This window comes from Haliaeetus leucocephalus, unplaced genomic scaffold (assembly GCF_000737465.1).
Source record: "Haliaeetus leucocephalus isolate CR32 unplaced genomic scaffold, Haliaeetus_leucocephalus-4.0 Scaffold351, whole genome shotgun sequence".
Taxonomy (NCBI): domain Eukaryota; kingdom Metazoa; phylum Chordata; class Aves; order Accipitriformes; family Accipitridae; genus Haliaeetus; species Haliaeetus leucocephalus.
The window spans coordinates 5,194,055-5,215,346 of record NW_010972787.1 but is presented as its reverse complement, the minus strand read 5'-3'; the positions used below and the strand labels follow the sequence as shown (position 1 = coordinate 5,215,346).

General features: G+C 41.6%; 1 protein-coding gene across 2 annotated transcripts in view; it reads left to right on the top strand.

The window, feature by feature from the left end:
- The window catches only part of FLT1 (fms-related tyrosine kinase 1), a 114,122-nt gene that overhangs the window by 30,095 nt on the left and 62,735 nt on the right, over window positions 1–21,292 (top strand). For both annotated transcript variants that reach the window (XM_010572692.1, XM_010572693.1), the window contains 6 exons: window positions 2,003–2,165; window positions 2,254–2,390; window positions 3,929–4,103; window positions 6,049–6,166; window positions 8,159–8,328; window positions 8,738–8,897. In XM_010572692.1, coding sequence (XP_010570994.1) covers window positions 2,003–2,165; window positions 2,254–2,390; window positions 3,929–4,103; window positions 6,049–6,166; window positions 8,159–8,328; window positions 8,738–8,897 — 923 coding nt within the window. The remainder of the gene's footprint in view (window positions 1–2,002; window positions 2,166–2,253; window positions 2,391–3,928; window positions 4,104–6,048; window positions 6,167–8,158; window positions 8,329–8,737; window positions 8,898–21,292) is intronic.

Below are 21,292 nucleotides of genomic sequence, written 5' to 3'. Positions count from 1 at the left end.
TTGGTTACTCTCCCATTCCTGGAGTAAGGCTAATACAAATTCAGTTATCCATCAATTAACTAATTAATGTGAAGGGAATGCATTCCCTGGGAAATGTCAGTCTAGGGAGGCTCTGACTTGACTCTTTCTTCATGGTATATATGAAAACCTGTAGAGGAATATGCGCAGAAACAGTTTGGTTTCTATCAACACAGCAAGAGGATAAATCCAGTTGAAGCCCTTGAAAGCATAACTATGAACTAGTTAAACCAAAGCTTGAATATTTGTTTTATTTAAACAGGAATGGCAACAGAGGTCTTAGAGTCCAAGATATTGTTGAATGGTAGCCAGCAGGCTGTAATGTAATGGGCTTTACTTGTGTGTGTAACACACACTTCCCCTGTGATTTGCATGCTTATTATAGCGTCTTATCAGTTGTGGTAAAGATAAGGAATTCTACCACAGCATTTTCTGCTCTGTAATTATTGTTCATTTGATTCACCATGCGTTTCTGTTGGAGGAAATGGCATGAGATGAGTGGAGGTGATCTCAAGGGTAGCTTTAGGCGTGCGCTGAGTGTGCAGCGTTGAGGATGCCGGGTTTTGGAGAGCAGCTGGACCATGCAGGAAGGTGCTGGGCAGCCACATTTCCCCTAGCCTCTGGCAGCCACCCATGTTGGCTTTGGTCATAGGAAGGAGAGGGCTGGCCAGCGTACAAACCCTCTGCTCAAATAAAGGGGAAGAAAAAGATGGAAAGGCCATAGTGAGAGGTGATGGGCTGCAAGGTGCTTAGTTGTCCCAGAGGTCTTTGCTTAGGGCATTAATTCACTCAAACTCTGCTATGTGCCATCTTTTAAAATATGTTATTTTTACCATAAAAGCAGGCTTTATAAAAGTAAAGTCACATCCAGGCTTTGTACTCATGGCTGATCTCTGTGTTGGCCAAGCGGTGGCATTTATTCCATTGCTATGGCATAACAACAAAACCGTGATGTGAAAAAAAGAGGTCTTGTCTGAACTTCAATGCCTATGTCATGCTTTGCCTTTTCAGGGTTTTCTTGACACCTTATTAAACTGGGGCTTAAAACTCAAAGGCTCCTAATGTAAAATATAATTTGTACTTCTGACAAAGTGAACACTTGATCACACATGGCAATATTTTAGTCTGTATTAGATTTCAGGTCTCAAGTTTAAAAACACCAGATGGCTTTATACTAATTACTTGTTGGGCCCTCAGCTTCTGAGGGACTTACAGATGCTAAATTTTTAAAATGCATTGAATACTTTTTCTGTGGAAATGTGATGTATTTAGTGTTTCAAGGCATCCTTTCAAAATCTCTACTCGGTATCACTTTTGTCATTTAGTATGGTCAGTAGTTCTCAATAAAAATGCCCAAGGAAGATTCGTGGCTTTAAAATTTTCACTTCATGTCATATGTAATGACTTAGAGACATGTACTCTGTGACCTGTCAGCTTTGGAACAAGCATTCATGTCCTTAACTTTTTTTTTTAAAAACGGTCCAGTCCTTTAGACAACATAAACGTGAGAAACATCAGATTGAATCCTGGCAGGAATTTGTTAAAGCCACAAAATGATGGCAAATTAAGTCCATTTGTCACCTCCATTGAAAAACGTGTATTTGTGTCTCATTGGTAAAACCAGTATACTTAATTGCAAAGGTTCGCCAAGATGAGCACTTTAGCTGCCAACCAGGAGCCAACAGAATAGCAGCCCAAGTGCTGAGGCTAATGATAGTGTCAATCTATTGTGTCATAAATTACATCCTGTTATAAATAATGAAATCTTGGAAACAAATAAAACATTCACATTCTTCACCCAGATTTTTCCTCTATTTTGTGATGAAAATGTGACTTGAAAAATCTGCATAATTAAATGTCGTCCTTTCTAATTTGATTGGCATTTTTTTAGGGTGTTTTCTCCCATTCCTTTTTATTAGGCTGCTTTGATTAGAGAGTGGCATGAGGATGAGTTGTTTTTATGATGCGTGTTTGACACTTCCAGATTCCACGCGAAACCCTAATTCCTGATGGCAAGACAATAATCTGGGACAGCATGAAAGGCTTCAGAATACCTAAGGCGACCTACAAATTCATAGGGCTCCTGAGCTGCGAGACAACCGTCGGTGGACACAAGTATAGCACAAAGTACCTAACGCACCGAGAAAGTAAGTAGTGTTCTCCACTCCCCATCTTTTCATTAAGCACTCTGCCCTGGTGACATTATTCACTTTTCTTTCTCTTCGTCACGTGCAGCCAACACAATTTTTGATGTCCAGTTAAGCACCCCGCGTCTTGTCAAGTTGCTGAAAGGAGACAGCCTGGCAATTAACTGCACCGTCACCGCAGCCTGGAACACCAGAGTGCAGATGACGTGGACTTATCCTGGAGAGGTGAGTGCTGTGGTTGAAATGAAGAAACCGGGGGTTTCCCATAGATCACTCTGCATCTAGCAACCCGGGAGGAGTTTCGCCTCGAAATGCTTGCTGCGGTTTGCATTCCATCGTTTTGACCCTTGCTGACATGTCTTTAAAGGCTTCTTTTTTTCTTTCTGGTACTTAATTGAAGAAGTAAACATGTTTACACAATGTACTCTGGTTATATTGCATAATTGCAAGCGAACGCTAGAATTGTTTCATCCCTGGGAGCTTCCTTTCGACCTGCAGAAATGGTAGAAATTTATCACCCAGTCCCAGGCAGGGGCTCACTCTTGTGACAAGAAAGTTTTCAGCGAGGCTGTCTTTCTCAACACATCCATTTAAAAGACTGGCAGACAGTCAGGCACCTGACTCGAGCATGTTTAGAAAAGGTATTTTTATTTAGCTAGCAAAAATCTCATTTGTTAAGTGTCACATGAACAATCCTCTTGTTTTGACAACTACAGGAACGATCTTGAATGTGCTTCACCTCCCCTCACATCGGGGGCATCCTCATAAATATTTGTCGCTCACAGAATAACTGCCAGGGAGTCCGTGTAAAGCTGATAAGAAATTTGACATTATTTTAAGGTTTACAACTCCCATTCCTTTCATGTCAATTTGATTTATGCTGGTGATTCAAGTCAAGCTCATTTATTATGTCACTCATTGTGCCTAATCACAAGCTGAAATTATGATTACATTATATAGGGAAGATTAATGAAATTGTTTCTTGCATACTGTAGCCGTTTGCCCTGGCATTTTTTCACCTCAGAAATAAACAACTTAGCAACAAGAAATGCTTCAAATATATTATATTGCTCATTCCTGCCCTACCAAGCCCTAGCCGGGCACCACACTTGTGAAATTCTGCTTTATTTTCATTTGGATGGCAACTGAAGGGTGCTCAGTGTTTATAAGACACCAACAATGTCCTGGGTTAAATAAACTTTGAGGCCAAAGGCTGAGGGGGAGTTGCAGGAAATAACTCCTCAGACTCACATTATCTTCAGTTCCACCCTGTTATTCCCTTGCCAAATCTAGTCTCTTTTCCATCTATAGCGTTTCCAGAATTCTCCCCCTCTTGTGTTAATGCCGCCTTCTTCTATATATCTGCTGTCTATGGACACTGAATCCAGGCACCAAATCATGTGCTGCTTTTCATATTGTGGCTTTGGGGATTTTTACAAGCAATGCTGGACAAGGCGCAACGGGGATCTGGGCATGTTGGTACGGCAGGCCATATAGAAGGGATGATCTTTGTCTGGAAAGAACTAGTTTGGATGCTATTACAACTTTGGTGAAGATAATAATGAATTGCCGTATAATGTTACTTAAAATTTTTATTGTTGAGCCTCTGGAAATGTTAGGCATCTTTTGCATGTCTGTGCCGCACAGAGGGATCTGGATTATTAATTTTTTTAGGTATGGTGGCAGTACCTTAAAATAAAAATCTTAATAATCATGAAAATTGGTTTCATTAAGCTCTTTCTTGTTCATTTTTACTTTTATAGGCAAGGAAGAGAGGTTCTGTAATGCAGCGTATTGACCAGAAGAATACAGAAGCCAATATTTTTTACAGTATCCTCGTTGTTGACAAAGTGCGTGATATTGATAAAGGCCAGTATACCTGCCATGTGAAGAGCGGGCCATCAATCAAAGCTGTTAACACGACAGTCATTGTTTATGGTAAGAAGTGTTACAGATTTGTACAATACCGAATGCTCATGTACCAACTTCAGTCATACGATAGCTTTACATCTTGACACAAAATGGAAGTGAATTTACAGCACGTTTGTCATGGCCAGAAAAAGGAGAGAGACCAGAGAGAATATGTACCTTTTGCTCCATGACTGTTTTGTGCTGTTGGCGGTAGACATGTTAATATTCAGTTTGATCACTCTTGTCTGCAAAACACTGTGATGACCCTGTCCTCAGTTAGTTCTGGCAGAAGCAATCAGTTAAGTTATAGTGTGCAAAAAAATAAAAAGCTGAACTTAAATAGAAGAATCCTGCTTCCTCTTCTGTGGTACTTATTCATTATTTTCTATAAAAAATGAAGAATAAATAGGTATACTAGCTCTACAGATAGCTGCTAGACCATTCAAAAAAATTAAACAAGCACAAGATACTGCAACTCATTAGCATGCTTTTACAGTGGGAGCCTTAAATGAGTTCCCTATGGTCTGCCTGGGCCTTCTGTGAATTCTGGAAATTTCTGGTGTTATTTCAAGTTTATGTGAATTAGGACTTTTGTGCATTGGGTGTCTATGAAAAGCTACCTTCTCTGTGCCATCCTATTACAATTAGGGCTACCCAGAATCTTTGGAGCATCATTGGTATTAAAAACCAAGTGGTTGGTGGGTGTCCTCTACAACAGATGACTCATGGTCAGAATATTGATTTGTTCTGTGCTTTCAGTGGTCTACCTTTTCTTTCTCATCTGGATGTGTGCACTAAGCACCCCATATTGGTATTCTTGGAGAGTATTTAAGTCCATTTTCTCTATTTAGGCCTTGTACTAAGTCACTGGGAGCACAGGATGAATCATGATATCGACTTATTATATTCATAAACAGATAAGCTGAAGCTGTCAGAAACTAAGTTTTAGATTAAAATTAAAGTCAGAGAAGCTGGAACTGTTGAAGCCAGCTGTTAAACTCTTATTCACATAAGCAGCCCCATCTATGAGATACCCACATTAGAAACACCCCGTGTGAATAAGGGTTTGCAGAATCAGGTTGTATCTTTATAACTTGATTTGTGTAATTAAACTACTGGTTTGCCCTCTGCATGTTATTTTCAATGTACGTGGCAAGTGTGATTAAATATTGCACTTGTTTAACAGATACCCAACATCCTTATGCAGCCCATGATGTGAGTAAATATTGCACCATAGTTACTATCAAAAGGACACTCAAACAATTTTTCATGTTTTGAATGTTTTATTTTGCTCAAGTGCAGTTTGAGGGGGAAAAAAAAAAGAAAGATTTTCCAATGTATTGTATGAGTATTGTGTTTTATTGCCTCTGGTAAAACCCATCAACTTGCCAAAGAGTTTGAAATATGGGGCAGGACAACTGGAAAAGAGCAAATTCCAGCAGGTTGAGATTGTTCCAATGAAGTGATAAAGATTTGTTTGTTTCATGAAACAGCTGTTTACCAGTGATGCAGAAAGTTTCTGCCTTTTCCTTTGCTGTTTCTCTGAAGGTCCCTTAAATCCTCTCTGGCAGAATATTTTCTTTTGGAACGTTTGTTGATTCTTGGCCTTTAGGAGTGGAAGGGTCATCTGATCATCTAGTTCAGCTTCCCATGTACCACAAACCACCTTATCTCTTGTGCCTTTTTTTCTGACTGAAGAACAATGTGAATTTGGCTAGAGTGTATCTTCTCCAGGCAGATTCATGGCCTGGGAACTGTATCTCGGTTTCTTGTATATTTGTGGTATTTTTCTCTCTATATTTTATGCATCTCTAGGATGTTAGTCTTTTTTTTTGCTGTTGCCATGTAAGAACACCAAAATTATTGAAGATAATTTGTATTTGGATTTGGATTCCTGTTATCTTTAGTAGAACAAATCTTTTTGCAGGCTGAAAATCAGTAATACAGTACACCTTTTTTTTTTTTTTTTAAGATAAAATGTTCATTAATTTGAAACGTCGAAGAAAAACTGCGCTGGAGGCTGTAGCTGGGAGAAAATCCTATCGTTTGTCAATGAAAGTGAAAGCATTTCCCTCTCCAGAGGTTATATGGTAGGACAACAGTTACTTCCACATATGCATACTGGATGTCTTCTTAGGTGAAAAATAATATCTTGGTAAAATATTCAGATAAGACCCCTTGAACGGCAACAAACAGGAGACAGTACAGCTATGGAGTTTTACTGGAAGTTTCAGGGTTGTCCTGGGTTTTAACAATTTATGAGAACATTATCTCCATTTTGCAGGTGCAAAAAAGAAGATCTGGAAAGTTTAAAGCTCAGATCCTCAAATACGTTAGATATGTCTTCTATTGAAACCAATGGACACTCTACAGCTAAATGTCTCTACCAGCCTCCACTGAAATGTTGCGTCCAAGTTCACTCAGACCTAGATATGAGACCTGAATTTGCTTTTCAGACAGTAGGAGAAAGAAAAGAAGGTTTTAATTAAAATAGCTGACTGAGTTGAGTCATACAGACATGAGCTATTAAAAAAACAATGGAAGTTGGTTTTATTATATGGTGATCTGCAGGTTGTAGATCTACTTTAGTGACTGGAGCGTTCACTTTGGCTCACATATGCTGTGCTAAGAAATCTTTTGAGCAGTTTTTCATATTAACCCAAAACACTTTTATATAAAACAATGTTATCTATTCATGATCTGAAGGGGTTTTTTGTTTAAATAATTTTAAACACCAGGAGCTCTCGCTCAATTCATTGCACTTTAACAAAGGGTCTATGACAAGGCTGATTAAGAAAACAAACCATATATACAAGAACAGTGAGAGTTCATGTTACTCACAGCCAGAAATTACTTTTGCTCCAAACGTTTTGTTTTTCAAAACCCTTACATTTATAGCTCCACATGGAAAATTAAGGGGTGAAAGTGGAGCTGATGCTAGCCATTTATACAGTGTTTTCTGTTTCTTTAATGGTTGGCCTTGCTGACTACACATACAGATCCAAAACTTCTAAAATACAAAAAGATCTTGTTTTAAACGAGAATTTTTATTTATTTATTTACCTAGTTAGTTAGTTAGTTATCACTGTCAGGTTGGTCAAATGCTGGAACAAGTAGTCCAGAGAGGCTGTGGAGTCTCCATCCTTGGAGATATTCAAAACCAGACTGAAAATGGTCTTGGGCAAGCTTCTGACCTTGCTTTGAACAGGGAGTTCAAATCTCCAGAGGCTCTTTCAGCCTCAACTATTCTGTGGTTCTTTAAAAATACAGGTACGGTGAAATGCCCAAATCCATAGTCCTTAGACCCAATTTTTAGTGCCCTTCTAATAACAGTAATAGTTTTCTGTAAATACTTGCTAAAACCCTGTGAATCATTTTAATCAAGTCCATCATCATAGTGAAACTCTTTTGCACTCTTCTACTAGAATCATGTCAACCTTCATACAGCAACCTACCAAAATGTGCTTTACGCTGTATTTTAGACTTTGAAGAAAAATGTTGTGCTTCAGGAATCTGTGTGTGAGCAACAGTTAGTACTTTCTATGTTGATTTTCTGTTATCTTTAAAAACATTCACATGATAGCAGGATATCTGATTCTTAAGCGCTTATCTAATCTACTTACTCTTCCTCTTCCTAAAATCACAGCTGTGCTGAGGCTACTGTAATACTTTGTCCCTGGATGTATTCTGAGGTCATAAAGAAATGGTCAATGCTGGATGATGCAACCTTTATTTCTGTGAATGACTTGGCCAAAACGGTTGCCTTCTAGACTAAATGGCGGCACAAGCATGGAAAACTGGGATCTTTAGAGACAGAGTTGCAATTTTCAGCAACTCTCCAATACTATAGAGCCCTGTCAGATCCTTATACATTTTGATATATAGAATGGTATTCTCCAAAGTGCTTTATAAGTATCAGCAATCTTATTTGTAAGGGAAGGATAAGCCTCTGGTAAACAGAATCTCGGACTGTAAATTCAGTTATTGGCCAAAGATTGAGAAATGTTGTGAAATGAAATAATGCAGGCAGTTTAAGCAACATCATTTTTCAAAATTTTGATTTCTGGAATTCTTTTAAACAGGTTAAAAGATGGGCTACCTGCTGCTGAAAAGTGTGCCCGGTACATGGTTAAAGACTATTCGTTAATCATCAAGGATGTTGCTGAGGAAGATGCTGGAAACTACACTATAATATTGAGCATACGACAGTGGAACTTGTCTAAGAATCTTACAGTCACTCTTACAGTAAATGGTAGGTTTACAGCATGTTCCCACGCTTCTCCTGAACATGTAAATGCTAAATCTTCATTGAGCTAGATTTTCGTTGATCTTGCCCAGTTCGGGTCATTGTGGGTTTTCTTACTGACTTTCATGGACCCAAATCCAAGCCCCATATGCAGGGTGACAGGCCCATCTTGGAATCAGAAGTCGGACACTGTTTTTCATTAGAAGGGTTTCTGTCTTCCACGGTCACATACTTGTTCCTGATGACTTAAATGTTTTACTAACCGCTCATCTGATTTGACTTAGGCCTGCTGTTTTTCTTTGTTTTCCTGGAGATTTTTCTTATTACTCACCCTGCAGGAATGTAGTATTTTCATGATCATGATACATTGGAAATGAGCTGGTTTTAATCGCTTTCCAATTTTTACCCTTTACAGTGAAACCCCAGATATACGAAAATGCCGTATCATCATTCCCTGATCCCAATCTGTATTTACTGAGCAGCAAGCAAGTGCTGACATGCACCGTGTATGGTATTCCTCAGCCTAAAATTACATGGATGTGGTATCCCTGTAGAAAAAACCATTTTAAAACAAGGTAGGACAGCTTCCTTACTTCTATTTAGCATGTCTTCCCTTATATTACATTTAAATATTTACTTTTTTACAAGAATAAAGCATGCCATGACCATTGCTTAGTTAGTAGATTTTGTACACTTTTAATCAATGTATTTTTTAGTCAACATGTAGGCACAGCGCAATATTTTCTGCATCATTATTTGAAAATGGAGGGCAGAGTTGTTTGTTACTTTGTATTGCTACTTAGATTTATTTATAGTTCACCACTATTATGCATGCAATGTCCAGGGATGATAATTGGTTTTTAATTTTTATGAGGGAAGCCTTGCAGACAATGTCTTGCAAAGTTCACATGCTTTCTCATGGAGGAGGTTTCCATGCTTTCCCCCTTGCTTTCCTCCACTCACAGTGATTCCCCTGTGTGGCTTCTTTTGAAATTCAGCGGAAATAATCTTAAAGACTTTTTCCATTTTGAAGGTCAAAACTCTCTTATGATATGTTGACTCATAGATTCAGTTCAGCAAACCAAATGTGTCCACCGTACAAGCTTACTTGATGCTGATGTGGCACTTAACTAATCCTCTTTTGTATTTAAGCTTTCTTTTGAACTCTGTTTCTTATGATCACAAGTTTGTGTGTTGACTCATTTATCCAAAGCTCTTCCTGCATCATGAAATCTGCCACAATCTTAGTGATTAACACTCAACCTCCACAATGGCATTAGAGTTAAGCTACTATTGGAGGGTTCAACCATGGAAGGTATTTGGATCACGGCACAATGAAGATATTTAAAAACCTAACAAAAGTTTAGGAACCAACACTTTCTCAGTTTCAGTTGAAGATAATCACTTTACATAGGATTTAACTTCTTTAATGCTTTCATAGAATTGGGTTTTAGTGCCAGTCCAGCCAAACATTTAGGCACATGCTTAACTGCAGGGATACAAGACACCTCATTCAATTAAATAGGACAAACATCTTATTTCAAATTAAGGGTGCTTGTAAGTGCTTTGTGATCAGTGAGAGAGTGGTCAGCACTTCCTAGAAGCACACATAGTTTTTTCCAGTTATGCCTTGCTTTGGGATTACGCTAATGGTGCCTTTCTGTGTCTTTCTCACCAAGAGGTGGCACTAGCAATCTCTCCTTTTGCTGGAATAGGTATACCCTGAAATTCTCCATTTCAAGGACAGGTGACGGCTGCATTTCCTCTATCTGTTATGTTACCTTCGAAGGACAAGTTGCAGAATTCTGAGTATTAATTTATTTTTGCTTATAGGTGCAAGATGTAAGAGAAAAGAAATCACAATATCTTTTAAGTAGAGAAACCCTGTGAAAGGCGTATATGAAAATTTTCAATCTTTTAGTTGCTTTCAAGGGCTTATACATCTATGCGTACTCTGGATTGAAATTACAGTGTGGCACTGATAAAACGGTTGGTTCTTCTTTGGGAGTTCTGGTGGTGTTTGTCCATTGTCAAATATTTCCTTCAGTTAACAAGCACAGATCTGCACTAGAGCATAGGAGAGAGTGTCGTCAGAAATAGAAATTAATATCCGCAAGCAGGTGTTTAATAATGTGCTAAACTGTAGACTCAATTAAATGCTAATCAGAAGTGTGTTTGAGCAGGTGATCAAAGGAGAAATGTAACAATTTGAATCAGCTATTGGCTCTGTTACAAGGTTGTTTCCAGACTTGCTTCCAAATTGCCTTCATAATTGTTCTGTGATGATTCTCTTTAACCCCCTCCCCTTCCTTCTCCTTTAAATGCTCATTGAAGAAGTAATCTGGAGAACACAATTTCTGATGCTTTGCTAAGAGGAGTGGAATGACTCCCTCTGAATAATATGGTGACAATTAACTATCGTGGAAAGGCAGAAATACCTGAATAATTACGTTTTTTGATCCTGCTCCGGGAAGGGAGCAGAGTGGACTCCCTTGGCAGCTGGCATGCCTTGCTCAGGCTGATGTCTGTGCCAGTTCAGGTGTTCCCCCTGAAGAACTGAAGAATCCTTTAATTCCGCCTATTTCCCTGTAATTTCCTCTTTGTGTGAGGGAAGGTTTGCCTAAACAACAGATTTAAGGTGCGTGTACCTTGTGCAGCAGATAAAAAACGTACCTTATTCTGCCATTACAGCATTTCTTTGGATTTACCTGTCCAGTATTAGGTTTCCAAGGCTAAAATGTTGCTTTGTGTGTGCTCAAGTAGTGCCTATTTCTGTGCACAGATGTATCTTGTACCTTAAGTTGATAAACCCCCGCAGGTTACCATTATTCAGTGTATGGCAGTAGGGATTCTCATCAAGTTTCTGAGTCCCGTGCCATGGGACAGAGCATGCACTCCGAGTAAAAAGATGCTGTTGCTGCAAAGACCTTGCAGTGCACAGATCCATTGGCTCCAAGATTTACATATGTGCTTAACTTCATATCACTTGAGTACTCTCACTGCAAGCTGGGGAATGACGCATAGTGCATAGATTAGATATTTTTATTTTTGAAGGACTGTTGCCTATGGGCTCCTTAATAGAAATGATTAGGTTATCTGGCTGCTTCTTTCAATTTCTGTTCCAGACAGTATTTCTGCTTCAAAAATCTAAAAATATCTCAATGGATTCCATTGCTTTTAAATAAAATGCAGATAAATTTTAATGCTTTGTGATTGATACAATCAATTTGCATAACTCTCCTCTCTACTTGTAATCTCAATTACAGGAGGCCAGCCAAATCAAACAGTTTCCATAGTTTCCTGGTAGTAAATCTAAAAAAAAAAAAAAAAAAAAAAAAAAGCTGTAAAATTTCTCAACAAATGTGACTTTTTGGGATGTGGAGTCACCATCATTAAAATTCCCCGTTCTTTTTTTTCTGTTAAAATTACTTTGCTTAAACCAACTCTATTGCCATTAAATAACCTTTTGTTAGGTAGCTAGCTAACTAGATGGATAGGTGGAAAGATTCTCTTCTGATATGCACCCCAGCAAGAAAACATAGAAGAGTCAAGAAAAACTCTCCGGGGCAAAAAGTAATGTTTTGGGGATTTGTAAAGCTTATGCAGGGCTAGTAAATTCGGAGATAGCAGGCAAAAGACAATAGAATAGGCAATGAGAGTTGAAATAAAATGCAATTAAAAAAATTGAAAGACTAATCTTTCTTAAATGAGCGAGAAACTTCTTTTTCCACTGTTATCTGACTCCAGCTTACTGTGCCGCTCTGCAGCGGACACATACATTCCCAGGCTGGACAGCCCCCAGTTTCTCGGTGGGTATAGAAGAAGACAGCCCGTGGGACGCTTATCGTGCAGCGTCCATCAGCCTCCTTGGCCTCTTCCCTACCTCCTTGGAGTTATTCTTCCTGGTCTTGTTTTGGCTCAGGTTGGGTTGGAGCCAGCCAGGCTGGGCTCCACCTAAAACTCATCAGCTCCGAGGCTGGCGAACGAGCGCCGGCACGCTGGGAACATGCTTGGTGTAAATGGTTTTTGACCTGAATCTCTTCAGCAGATTTGTGTTTGTCTTAAATGGCCTGGCAGAGATTGCCAAGACGGACGCGTGGGATGCTGAGGTTGCTCCGTGGAAGCGCTGGTTTCCTCAGCGGTTGTGCAGTGTCGTTTAGGGGCAGTTTCTCTCTCTGGACATTTCCATGTGGGCAGTTCAAGAGATATCTTCATCATGCTTTGCCCAAGGTTTGACTGATTTGCCCTTCCAAAACTGCAGACAGATGCAACACTGACATTTTACCTTGGGTGTTCCAACTCTCCCATTACCTTGCTGCCTCCCTCTCTCCTTGAGCTATCAGTTTTGTTTAGCCTCAAACTGAATATCAGATTATTATTTTACAACCCTGCCGTCACATCAGTCTGCATTTTTTCTTTGTGTGTCTGTGTGAGTGCATGAGGGAGAGAAAAATGTGGAGATGCCTTAAAAAAACAGTAATTGGAAAGACTGGTACCTGATTCTCTGCCCCCCTGACTATGGTGTCAGGATATGAACTCTTCTTGGTGGTAAAACGGTGGGATTGGGAATGAAGGGCTGAATACATGAAGTAGGCAGCAGGGACCAGAGGCTGTGCAGCAATGGCTAAGCTGGTACTGCTGCCAAAGACCTCATCTGGGAAACCACGACATCTGCAGTGCTCTGGTGCTTGGGGGTCCTCATTGAAATCACTGCTGATTTAACACAGAGTGATAAGAAGGGAATATTACCTCCCTTTGAGGCTTGTCTGCAGTGTAAAGGTAAGGTCACATGAATGATTTCCTATGGAAAGAGCTCTCCAGCACCACAGAGGGAGGAAGAGGAGCATGTTGTGGGTCTCTGCGAGGCAAAAACTAGAGGTTTTCCTCAAAACTTCTGCAGAGCTATAGAAAGACTGAAACCATCGTAATGAAAGTGCATGGCCAGACTCCCACCAGCTTCACTGAAAGAGGAGGCAGGCCCTGTGTGCATAGCAGTCTAATTGCATTTCTGCATTGTTTATGTCAGTGTATTAATAAGGGATTGAAAGGCAGAATCATTAGGATGTGCTTGGATAGATTATCAGGGGAAACCAGATTTGGAACATCAGTGAGGTATGTAAAATGAACAAGTAAAGAACAAATGTTAATTGTACTTAATTAGAAATGTACTGAACCACCCAAATTTAATTGTTGGATGTCTGCAAACATTGATGCCCATTAGTTTGTCCACAGTGACTGTTTTTGTTCCCCATGCCACCTTCTATTTTCGGGAAGGGGAAGTCTGAGTCCTTAGAGCTGGTAAAAGTAGGTCAGATGCCATTAATAAACAGGTAGTTCAAAAATGCCTTTGTTTAATTTGACATGTGGCCAGATCCTCAGCTCTAAATTCACACTGGCTGAGGATCTGGCTGGTGGCCTTCGTGCCTTCCACTCTCTACTACGAGAAAATCTTACAGCGATCCAGTAATGTAAAGGTACTTAAAATGGGTACATCAAAAAATACGCTAGCTGTTCCCTTATTTTGCTACGGTTGGGGAAATAGATTAGTGCAAATAAAAATCAGACCCTATCTTTTTCACATATCTTTCAAAAACTGCAGAGGAACAGACATGACTGTACATTGCAGCAGTGTGGCCTTGCAGAGAATTTGAAGCCAAAAGAAAGAGAGGAGTGGAATAGCATCTGATCTGCTTCAGCCTGAGCAAGCAATGTGCTGAAGCATCTCATTCTGCACTTCCACTGTGAGCCAAAAGTCAATGCTTGCTTGTGAACGCCTTCTATCCTCTGAAAACAGCTAGTAGCGCTGTACCCTTATCCTCAGTCAGTATTCAGCATTTTTTTTAATGTTTTTTAAGATTTTACTTAGAAAATGCCATATGAATCAGACCAGGCATATACACATGGATAAATAAGCTTGACACATACATGCTATACATTGAGTTTGCCACAGTCTGTCCTCAGGGTAACACACTGATGAATTTACAGCTGTAAATGGTTTGATTATGGGTCTTAGCTGAACCAAAAGCTTAAGCTTTCAAATTTCGATATTGGTAGTTTTCAAATCACTTTAAATAAAAGTTTTTCAAGTTTAATAGGAAATGTTTTAAACCAAAAGGCATTATATTGCCCACGTGATTTTTTTAATTGGTCGGTGATCAAACCTAAAGCATAAGGACTAGAGTAAGATTCAGATGGTCAGGGGTGTTCTCTTTAGTATCACACTTTTATCCCCACTCGCCTACCTTTTTTCACTTGCTGTCCCCCATTCCCCCCCCCCAGTTTCTTTTTTTTTTTTTTTCCCCCCTTTTGTTGCCTTCACAGGGTGGTCTCTTGCCTTTACAAGGGACAGTCTGACACCCAACCTTACGGAGGAACACGTAGGGGTCACGCAGACGGTGGGATGTTATTGCTTGATCTTTTACTCGCTGCAGCCCAGCCCATAGAAACTCAAGCACGTGACGGGCTGTACGTGGGGACTGCACGTCGGGACTGCACGTCGTGAGCAGTGTCCGAGCCCGTGGGACATCCCAGCTCATGGCCAGAAACCTGCTCCGGCGCTAGCAGGGGCTCTCGGCCAAAGGAAGGCACCAGGTCAAACTCTGTGTGTGCTTAGGAGTGATTATGAATGGAGTACTATTACTGGATCAAGTACACCTTTTACAAAAATATACAAACTTTAGCTAGCATCCTTTTTCCTTTTATGTGTGCGCCTTTCAAAAAGCCTTTGCAGAAGGCTTTGAACAGACACGGCGTATGAGGTAAGATCGTGCTTGGAAAAAAATATTCGGTTAAAAAATAGAAAACAGAGGTTAAGAGGGAACAGGCGGTCCTTGCAGCATAGGGAGGCGACCAGTGAAGTTTTTCAGGAGCTGGTTCTGGGGTCTGTACTTGTCAACATGTTCAGAAATAACCTGGAAAAGGTGGTAAGGAGGTGACAGAGTTTGCTGATGATACTAAGTTATTCGGATTTGTAAGGATGAGGGCTGATTGCGAAGAAATGCAGAACTATATAAATCTGGGTATCTGAGTGATAAAGTGGCAGATGAAATTCACTGAAGATAAATGCGCATGATGTGAAAGCGGTATTGTTTTTTCTTATGCACATGTAAAACGTCAGTGTAAAAAGGCTGTACGTGTAAAAAAAGGTTGTTGGCTGATCATTGCTAGCACAAAGAGGGATCTGAGTGTTGTGACACATAGGCTTGTGAAAGCGATCACAATCATGAGCAGCTCAAAAAGCAAATCAAGTGTTAGGAATTACCAGGAAAGAAATAAAGAACAAACTAGAGAACACCATGATAACTCCACATAAATCAATAAATTACTGACATCTTTTATACTATGAGCATTTCTGATCCTTTCATCTCAAAGGATGCAGCCAAACTGGGAGGCACACCAGGAGGGGCAACAGAAAAGATCAAAGGAATTTCAGGGAATGAGAGGAATGTGTGAGGGACGAGTGAGGAGGGAGGTCAAGGCTCTGCAGACCAAAAGAGAGGTGACTTGGGGGCTATACGATAGAGATCTACAGACTTGTGAAGGACACACATGTTTGAGGATCAGTTGTGTATGTCTTTTCCAGTTCAAGAAGTAGGGGCCATTAAAGGAAGCCAGGAGGAACACAAGTTGGAACAGAAAGAGGGGATGGCTCCTCATCCAATGGGTAGCAGATCTGTGAAACTCCTTGCCGGAGGATTTGGGGGGTTTGAAAAGTTTGCACAAAGTCTTGGAAGAGAAATCCACTGAAGTGTAGAAATGGCCTCTGTTGTGGGAAGTTCCTGAGCTGATAATAATTGGTGACTGGGGGAGTATTAGGAGGAAGTATCTGAAGTTAGTCCTGCTCTTACTCATCCCCAACCATCTGCTTATGGTCATTGTTGAGACAGGATATGGGGTAGATGGATCCTTGGTCTTATATCCACATCTGTCAGTATTTTCTTTTCCTGTTTTCCCTCTAATCAACTCCTCTCTCCCCTTAAAAATGTTTCCCTCCATTCTTTCTCGTCCCTTCCTTGTTTTCTGCCTGCACTTCCAGTCCCTCGCTCCAGTCAGCCCAGAGTTGCACTCAGACCCCTACTTGCAGTGAAGCTGAAAACAAATCATCTTGAAAAACACAACCTCAGTGCAGCAATAGCTCTTTCATCTCCTCCGCTGATCACTGGAAAATGGAAAGGGAGTTCCATTAGTTGTGCTTCCAGCTTATCAGCAAGACAGGGAGTATTAAGGACTGCGTAAATAGATTGGTAAAGAGTTACTCCTTTCTAGAGCCAAGAGGATCCAGTCAGACCAGCAAAGGAAAGGAAGGGAATTTCGGCATTATGAGAAGGAAGGTGTTGGGGATACCTGGATCTTGGAAGGCTATAGATGTGAGGTTATGTCTAGAAATTGAGTGAGCTGCTAGGAGTGGCTTGTGCATGGAAAATAACTTCAGCTAGAAGGGTCTGAACAATATCTTGGACTTTATATACAGGGAACATAGATTGGAAACAGAAGAAATGGAGCGCAGGAGTGGACATTGTATGTAGAGGTTTCATGGTCTTTCTCTTTAGGTTTCTGACTGCTCAGCCAAATCAGAAAACACCTCTTCCTTTCAGTACTATAGACTATTAAAATCACACACTTTCCCCTGAAAGAAATTCTAGGTGTTTGTGGAAACCTTGTGCTTTGAGTGATAATTCTGTAGGTCCAGCCAACATCCAGCTCCTCTGTGGAGGACATGGTTTTTGCTTTCAGACAAAGAAAGTGGAGGCTGAGTCACAGTGACTGCATGGGAGATGAGAGTGATTACAGTCTAGCAAAGGAGGGAAAGGAGACGGACAAGAAGGAAGGAAGGAAGGATTGGCTGAAATACGATGGTATTGTGTGTCCATGAAGAATGCTAAGCAGTGTGAAGTGGGAAATTGAGGATCAAGAAGCAAAATACAATTATCTGATAAGAAACTCAAGGTGAGAAAATTTCAGGTCACCTCAGGATGTGCAAACACTTGAAAAATTACTTTTAAATGCTGTTACGTTCCCTAATGAGCACAGGTCTCAAGTACTGGCAAAGAAGTTGGAAGCAAACCATGCGTTTTGGTGACCCTCGGCCTCAGGCATTTGCCTTTTTTGCTGTGAATAGCTGGTGTGGCGGGGTGTTCAGGTGTGCAGATGTAGAAGTGATTTTTTTACTGTGGAAATGTGAGCATGGGCTGATGAAGGGTTGAAAGGTGGAATAGGTAAGACTGCTGTTGATCTTACTGCTTCTTTTGAGATAGTTCGGGTCAATCATCTTTCTGTGGTAGCATACTGGAATAGTTCAGGGCAAGCCACGTCTGGGAAGGATGAATGTGAAAGGGAAACACAATCCATTTGTCTGGTTGCATGTAGATAATAGCAAGAAAGGCAGCGTGCATCTGTCAAACACTTTCTTTTCCCATAGAGCCATGGCAATAGGCAACAAAGCCATGAATGCCACATACCCTACTGGTTTCAAAGACACTCACCAGGAGGATGAGGCATTCAGGACATTGGGCATCTCCCCTAAGGATTGTGCTTTCCCTCCGAGTATCTCCCCTCAGTGGGGACACAGAGCATCCTACGAAACAGAAAACAACTCCATCCTTACTCTGGCAACTGAGAAGTTCACCAGGGCCCCAACCCAGCCTAAGGCATGGAGGCCACTGAGAAATTCTCCAGCCACGCTGCAGCTTGTTAGTGAATAACTTCTCAGCACAGCTAATACTGTCCTTGGTCAAAAGTTGCTCCTGCACTGGAAACAGAGGTTGAGGACCGGCAATGGAGAGTTGCTGCTCTTTGAGAGTCATGAGCGTGTCTGAAGTGAGATGGGCTGGTGACGTCCCATCTACTTTTGGTGGGCAAGTGTTGTCACTGCAGTGGGAAGCAGTAGGGACCAGTGGCAGTGAGAGCAAAGATGCGAATGAGACACACACCAGAGGAACTTGCACCACTTTCACCAGGATTTCTTGTTTGGCATTCCTTACTAAGCTCCTAAATAAATATAAATAAACAAACCACAATATATGATGTAAAATGTATCCGGCTCCTACCATTTGCAAGAGATTTCCTCCTAGGCCCACTAACATGTGTATCAGGGAAGGTGCTTGGGATGAACTCCCAGCTGGCTGCAGCTTTGCCACCAAATGCACTGGGGCCAGCATTTCAACCTCTAACTGATTGTTTTTGACCTAGAGCAGGAATGCTTGGACCATAGCTCCTTAGAATCATAGAATCGCATCCACAGCCAAAGCTCGTGGAGCGTGCTGGCAGGGGGCCAGCACACGTTCTCCCCCTCCACCCCCATAAAGCACGTTTCACAACCTGTACATGCTCCCTGCTACTATTTTCCCCGCTCTGTTTCCTGCCTCAAGTCGACTCAATATTCCCCAGGACACGTGGCTACGCCAGCCCCGTGCTACCAATCGCACAGCGTTGGATGCTGAGGCACGGAGCAGGTGAGGCAATGCCATTCAGATTTTTTTGATAACTTCCAAGTGGAAAACAGTTTCTATATATTCTTTACAATTCCAGGAATTTCCAGAGTTCCTGTCTTAAAGTTAGTGTCGTCACCATCGCCTCTTGAAAGGCGTGAGTCAGCCCAACTTGGATTTGTAATAACATTGCCCCGATGCTGCTAGGGATTGATTGCTGCCCTAAAAAAAGGATAGATGCTGAGAAAAATACTGTGCCTGCCATTAATCACTCTCAAAAATGGTCACCGTCAGTGACAGGGTGGTTTCCTCTTTCTCCTAGTACTGGTGCAATTGCCAAATACTACCTCAGTAAATAAGAGTGTGATTGAGGCTGCCAGCGGCTTTGCCAAGAGAAATGCTTAGAGAATTAAATGGGATGTTACACGAGGGAAAGGTTGCAGTGGCCTCTGGCATCACACGGAAGGGTTTGGGAGGGAGTAGCTGAGAAGGTGAGGAGACAGAAGATGAAGATTTTTCCAACTGATATGGGGATTGAGGCTGCTCTTCTGGTATTTGTCACCATACTACTTGAACTGCAAATTGCAGAACTGTCTCCAGGATGGGGAAGAAGATGTGTCTGGACAAGCTGGGTCTAGGGCTTTCATTTAGGATTGCCTGTGATACAGAGGGTCAAATCCATCCTGTGAATAATTAGATGAATCCCTTACCTCAGCTCCTATGCTCCACTATAAATCACTGGGGTGACCGCAAAACCACTTTTCTTCTGAGACCAGTGGTTTCATAGGCAGGACTTTAGCTTGGAGCTGGTTTGTAGTTTGATTTCAGCAAAATACATCAAGATGACATGAAGTACACTCTTACCCTGGAAACTTTTCCCCGTCGATAGTTATAAATATACCACGCTATTGTGCTTGGCATGCTGTATGCTAATAGAGGTGAGGGCTCTGAAACTCATTAGGAAAGGGAGCGGGCTGCGGAGCAGAGTGAGGACAGTGTGAAGCTAAGGTTGATAACCACGGCCTTGTCCAGAATAGGCCATGGGAGTTTTCTTATCTCACTTTGGCAGGAGGTGCTGCTAGCTTCCTGTGCGAAATCAGGAGCATATGCTGCTTTCCTCTTGTTGTTTGGCTTCCTCCGCTACACAAGACGGTTCCCAGCACTGTGATTATCTTTGCATCTTCAAACATGGCACACTCTGCTTCCTCAAGGGCTTGATGTATTCTTGAGAAGCGGGCTGGCTCCCCTCCCCCAGGCCACTTCTCCGGGGCCCCCGCCGGTGCCAGCTCTGCACATCACAGACCTTTTTCTAAAGCTGAGCTGACTTCTGGTTGCATAAACCACCCCCAGCCCTTCCAAAGAAGCGTAAATCCCCAAAGCTAAGGGCGGCGAGCAGGTCTGCTGGCGAAGCTCGCCCTGCGCTGCTGCCGGCTTCCCCCGCGCTGGGCTTCTCGGAGAATTCTACGGAATTCTCCCGTAGGAGAATTAACGGCTTCTGCTGTTAGGAAGGAATAGCCGATTTGCCAGGCTCTCGACACGAAGGACGAAGCATGCCTGCGGGCGCGTGGGTGCAGGCAAACGCGCATGCGAGCACGCACGCAGGCACACGGGGAAAAAATGACTTGGGGGGTGAGAAACTTGATTACTCGGCTTCTCCCAGCTCTCGACTAAGACAACAGAGTCTGATTACCTTGCTCTGAGGTTGCATAATGTTTATAAACATACATTTGCACACCTCCCCCCGCCCAGCACTTATTATATAGGATCTCTACACGTGCCTAGTCTCACCCACAAAGTAGGGACGTGGAAGGATCTGCAGGGAAACAGGTGTAAGAAGTGCTTAGAAATGTGCTGGCAGATTATCAGCTTGTTTATCAATCTCTGTGCACACTGTGTGCTTTTTCATTAACCTGGCAGTAACCCTGCTGTAAGCTTTGCTGAAGATGAAAAGCAATGCGGCTCATCCCACAACAAAACATTTCAGGAATTCACGCGCTCAGGAGATAGGAGGAGTAAGATTCAGATACCCCAAATTCAGTGGGATTTCCCTGCAAACACAGGCAGTTCTTGCTACAAATAGGATACCTTTGCTATTTTACCAAGTGGATAGTTTGAAGTAACTTGTAATTTCTTTACAAAGCAGAAAAATATGTAGCTGATGTTATCTGAGGACACACACAATGAAACATCAATTGAATTAATGGGAAGATGATTGTGTATTTTAATCCCAGCCAGAGTAAATTTTTACATTTTCATTTCTCTCTCTTTTTTTCCAAGCATCTGCACTTAACACAAACATTTGGTTTGATGACTACATCTAAGTTCAGCAGAGACTTTTCTCTTTCTGTTACAAAATGCCTGTTGTTAGAAGCTGAAGTTAGGTTAGGGGGCAGGTCTCTTAATTACTCCCATTTGTTCCCCATCTCTACCTGATGCTGCTGGCTTAAGCACTGGCTTCACGTGGCACTGCTGGCAGCAGCAAGGGGTAGGATGACTGAGTCCTAACCTGAGTAACCAGCTCCAGAGACTGGAGGTGGCTCGTG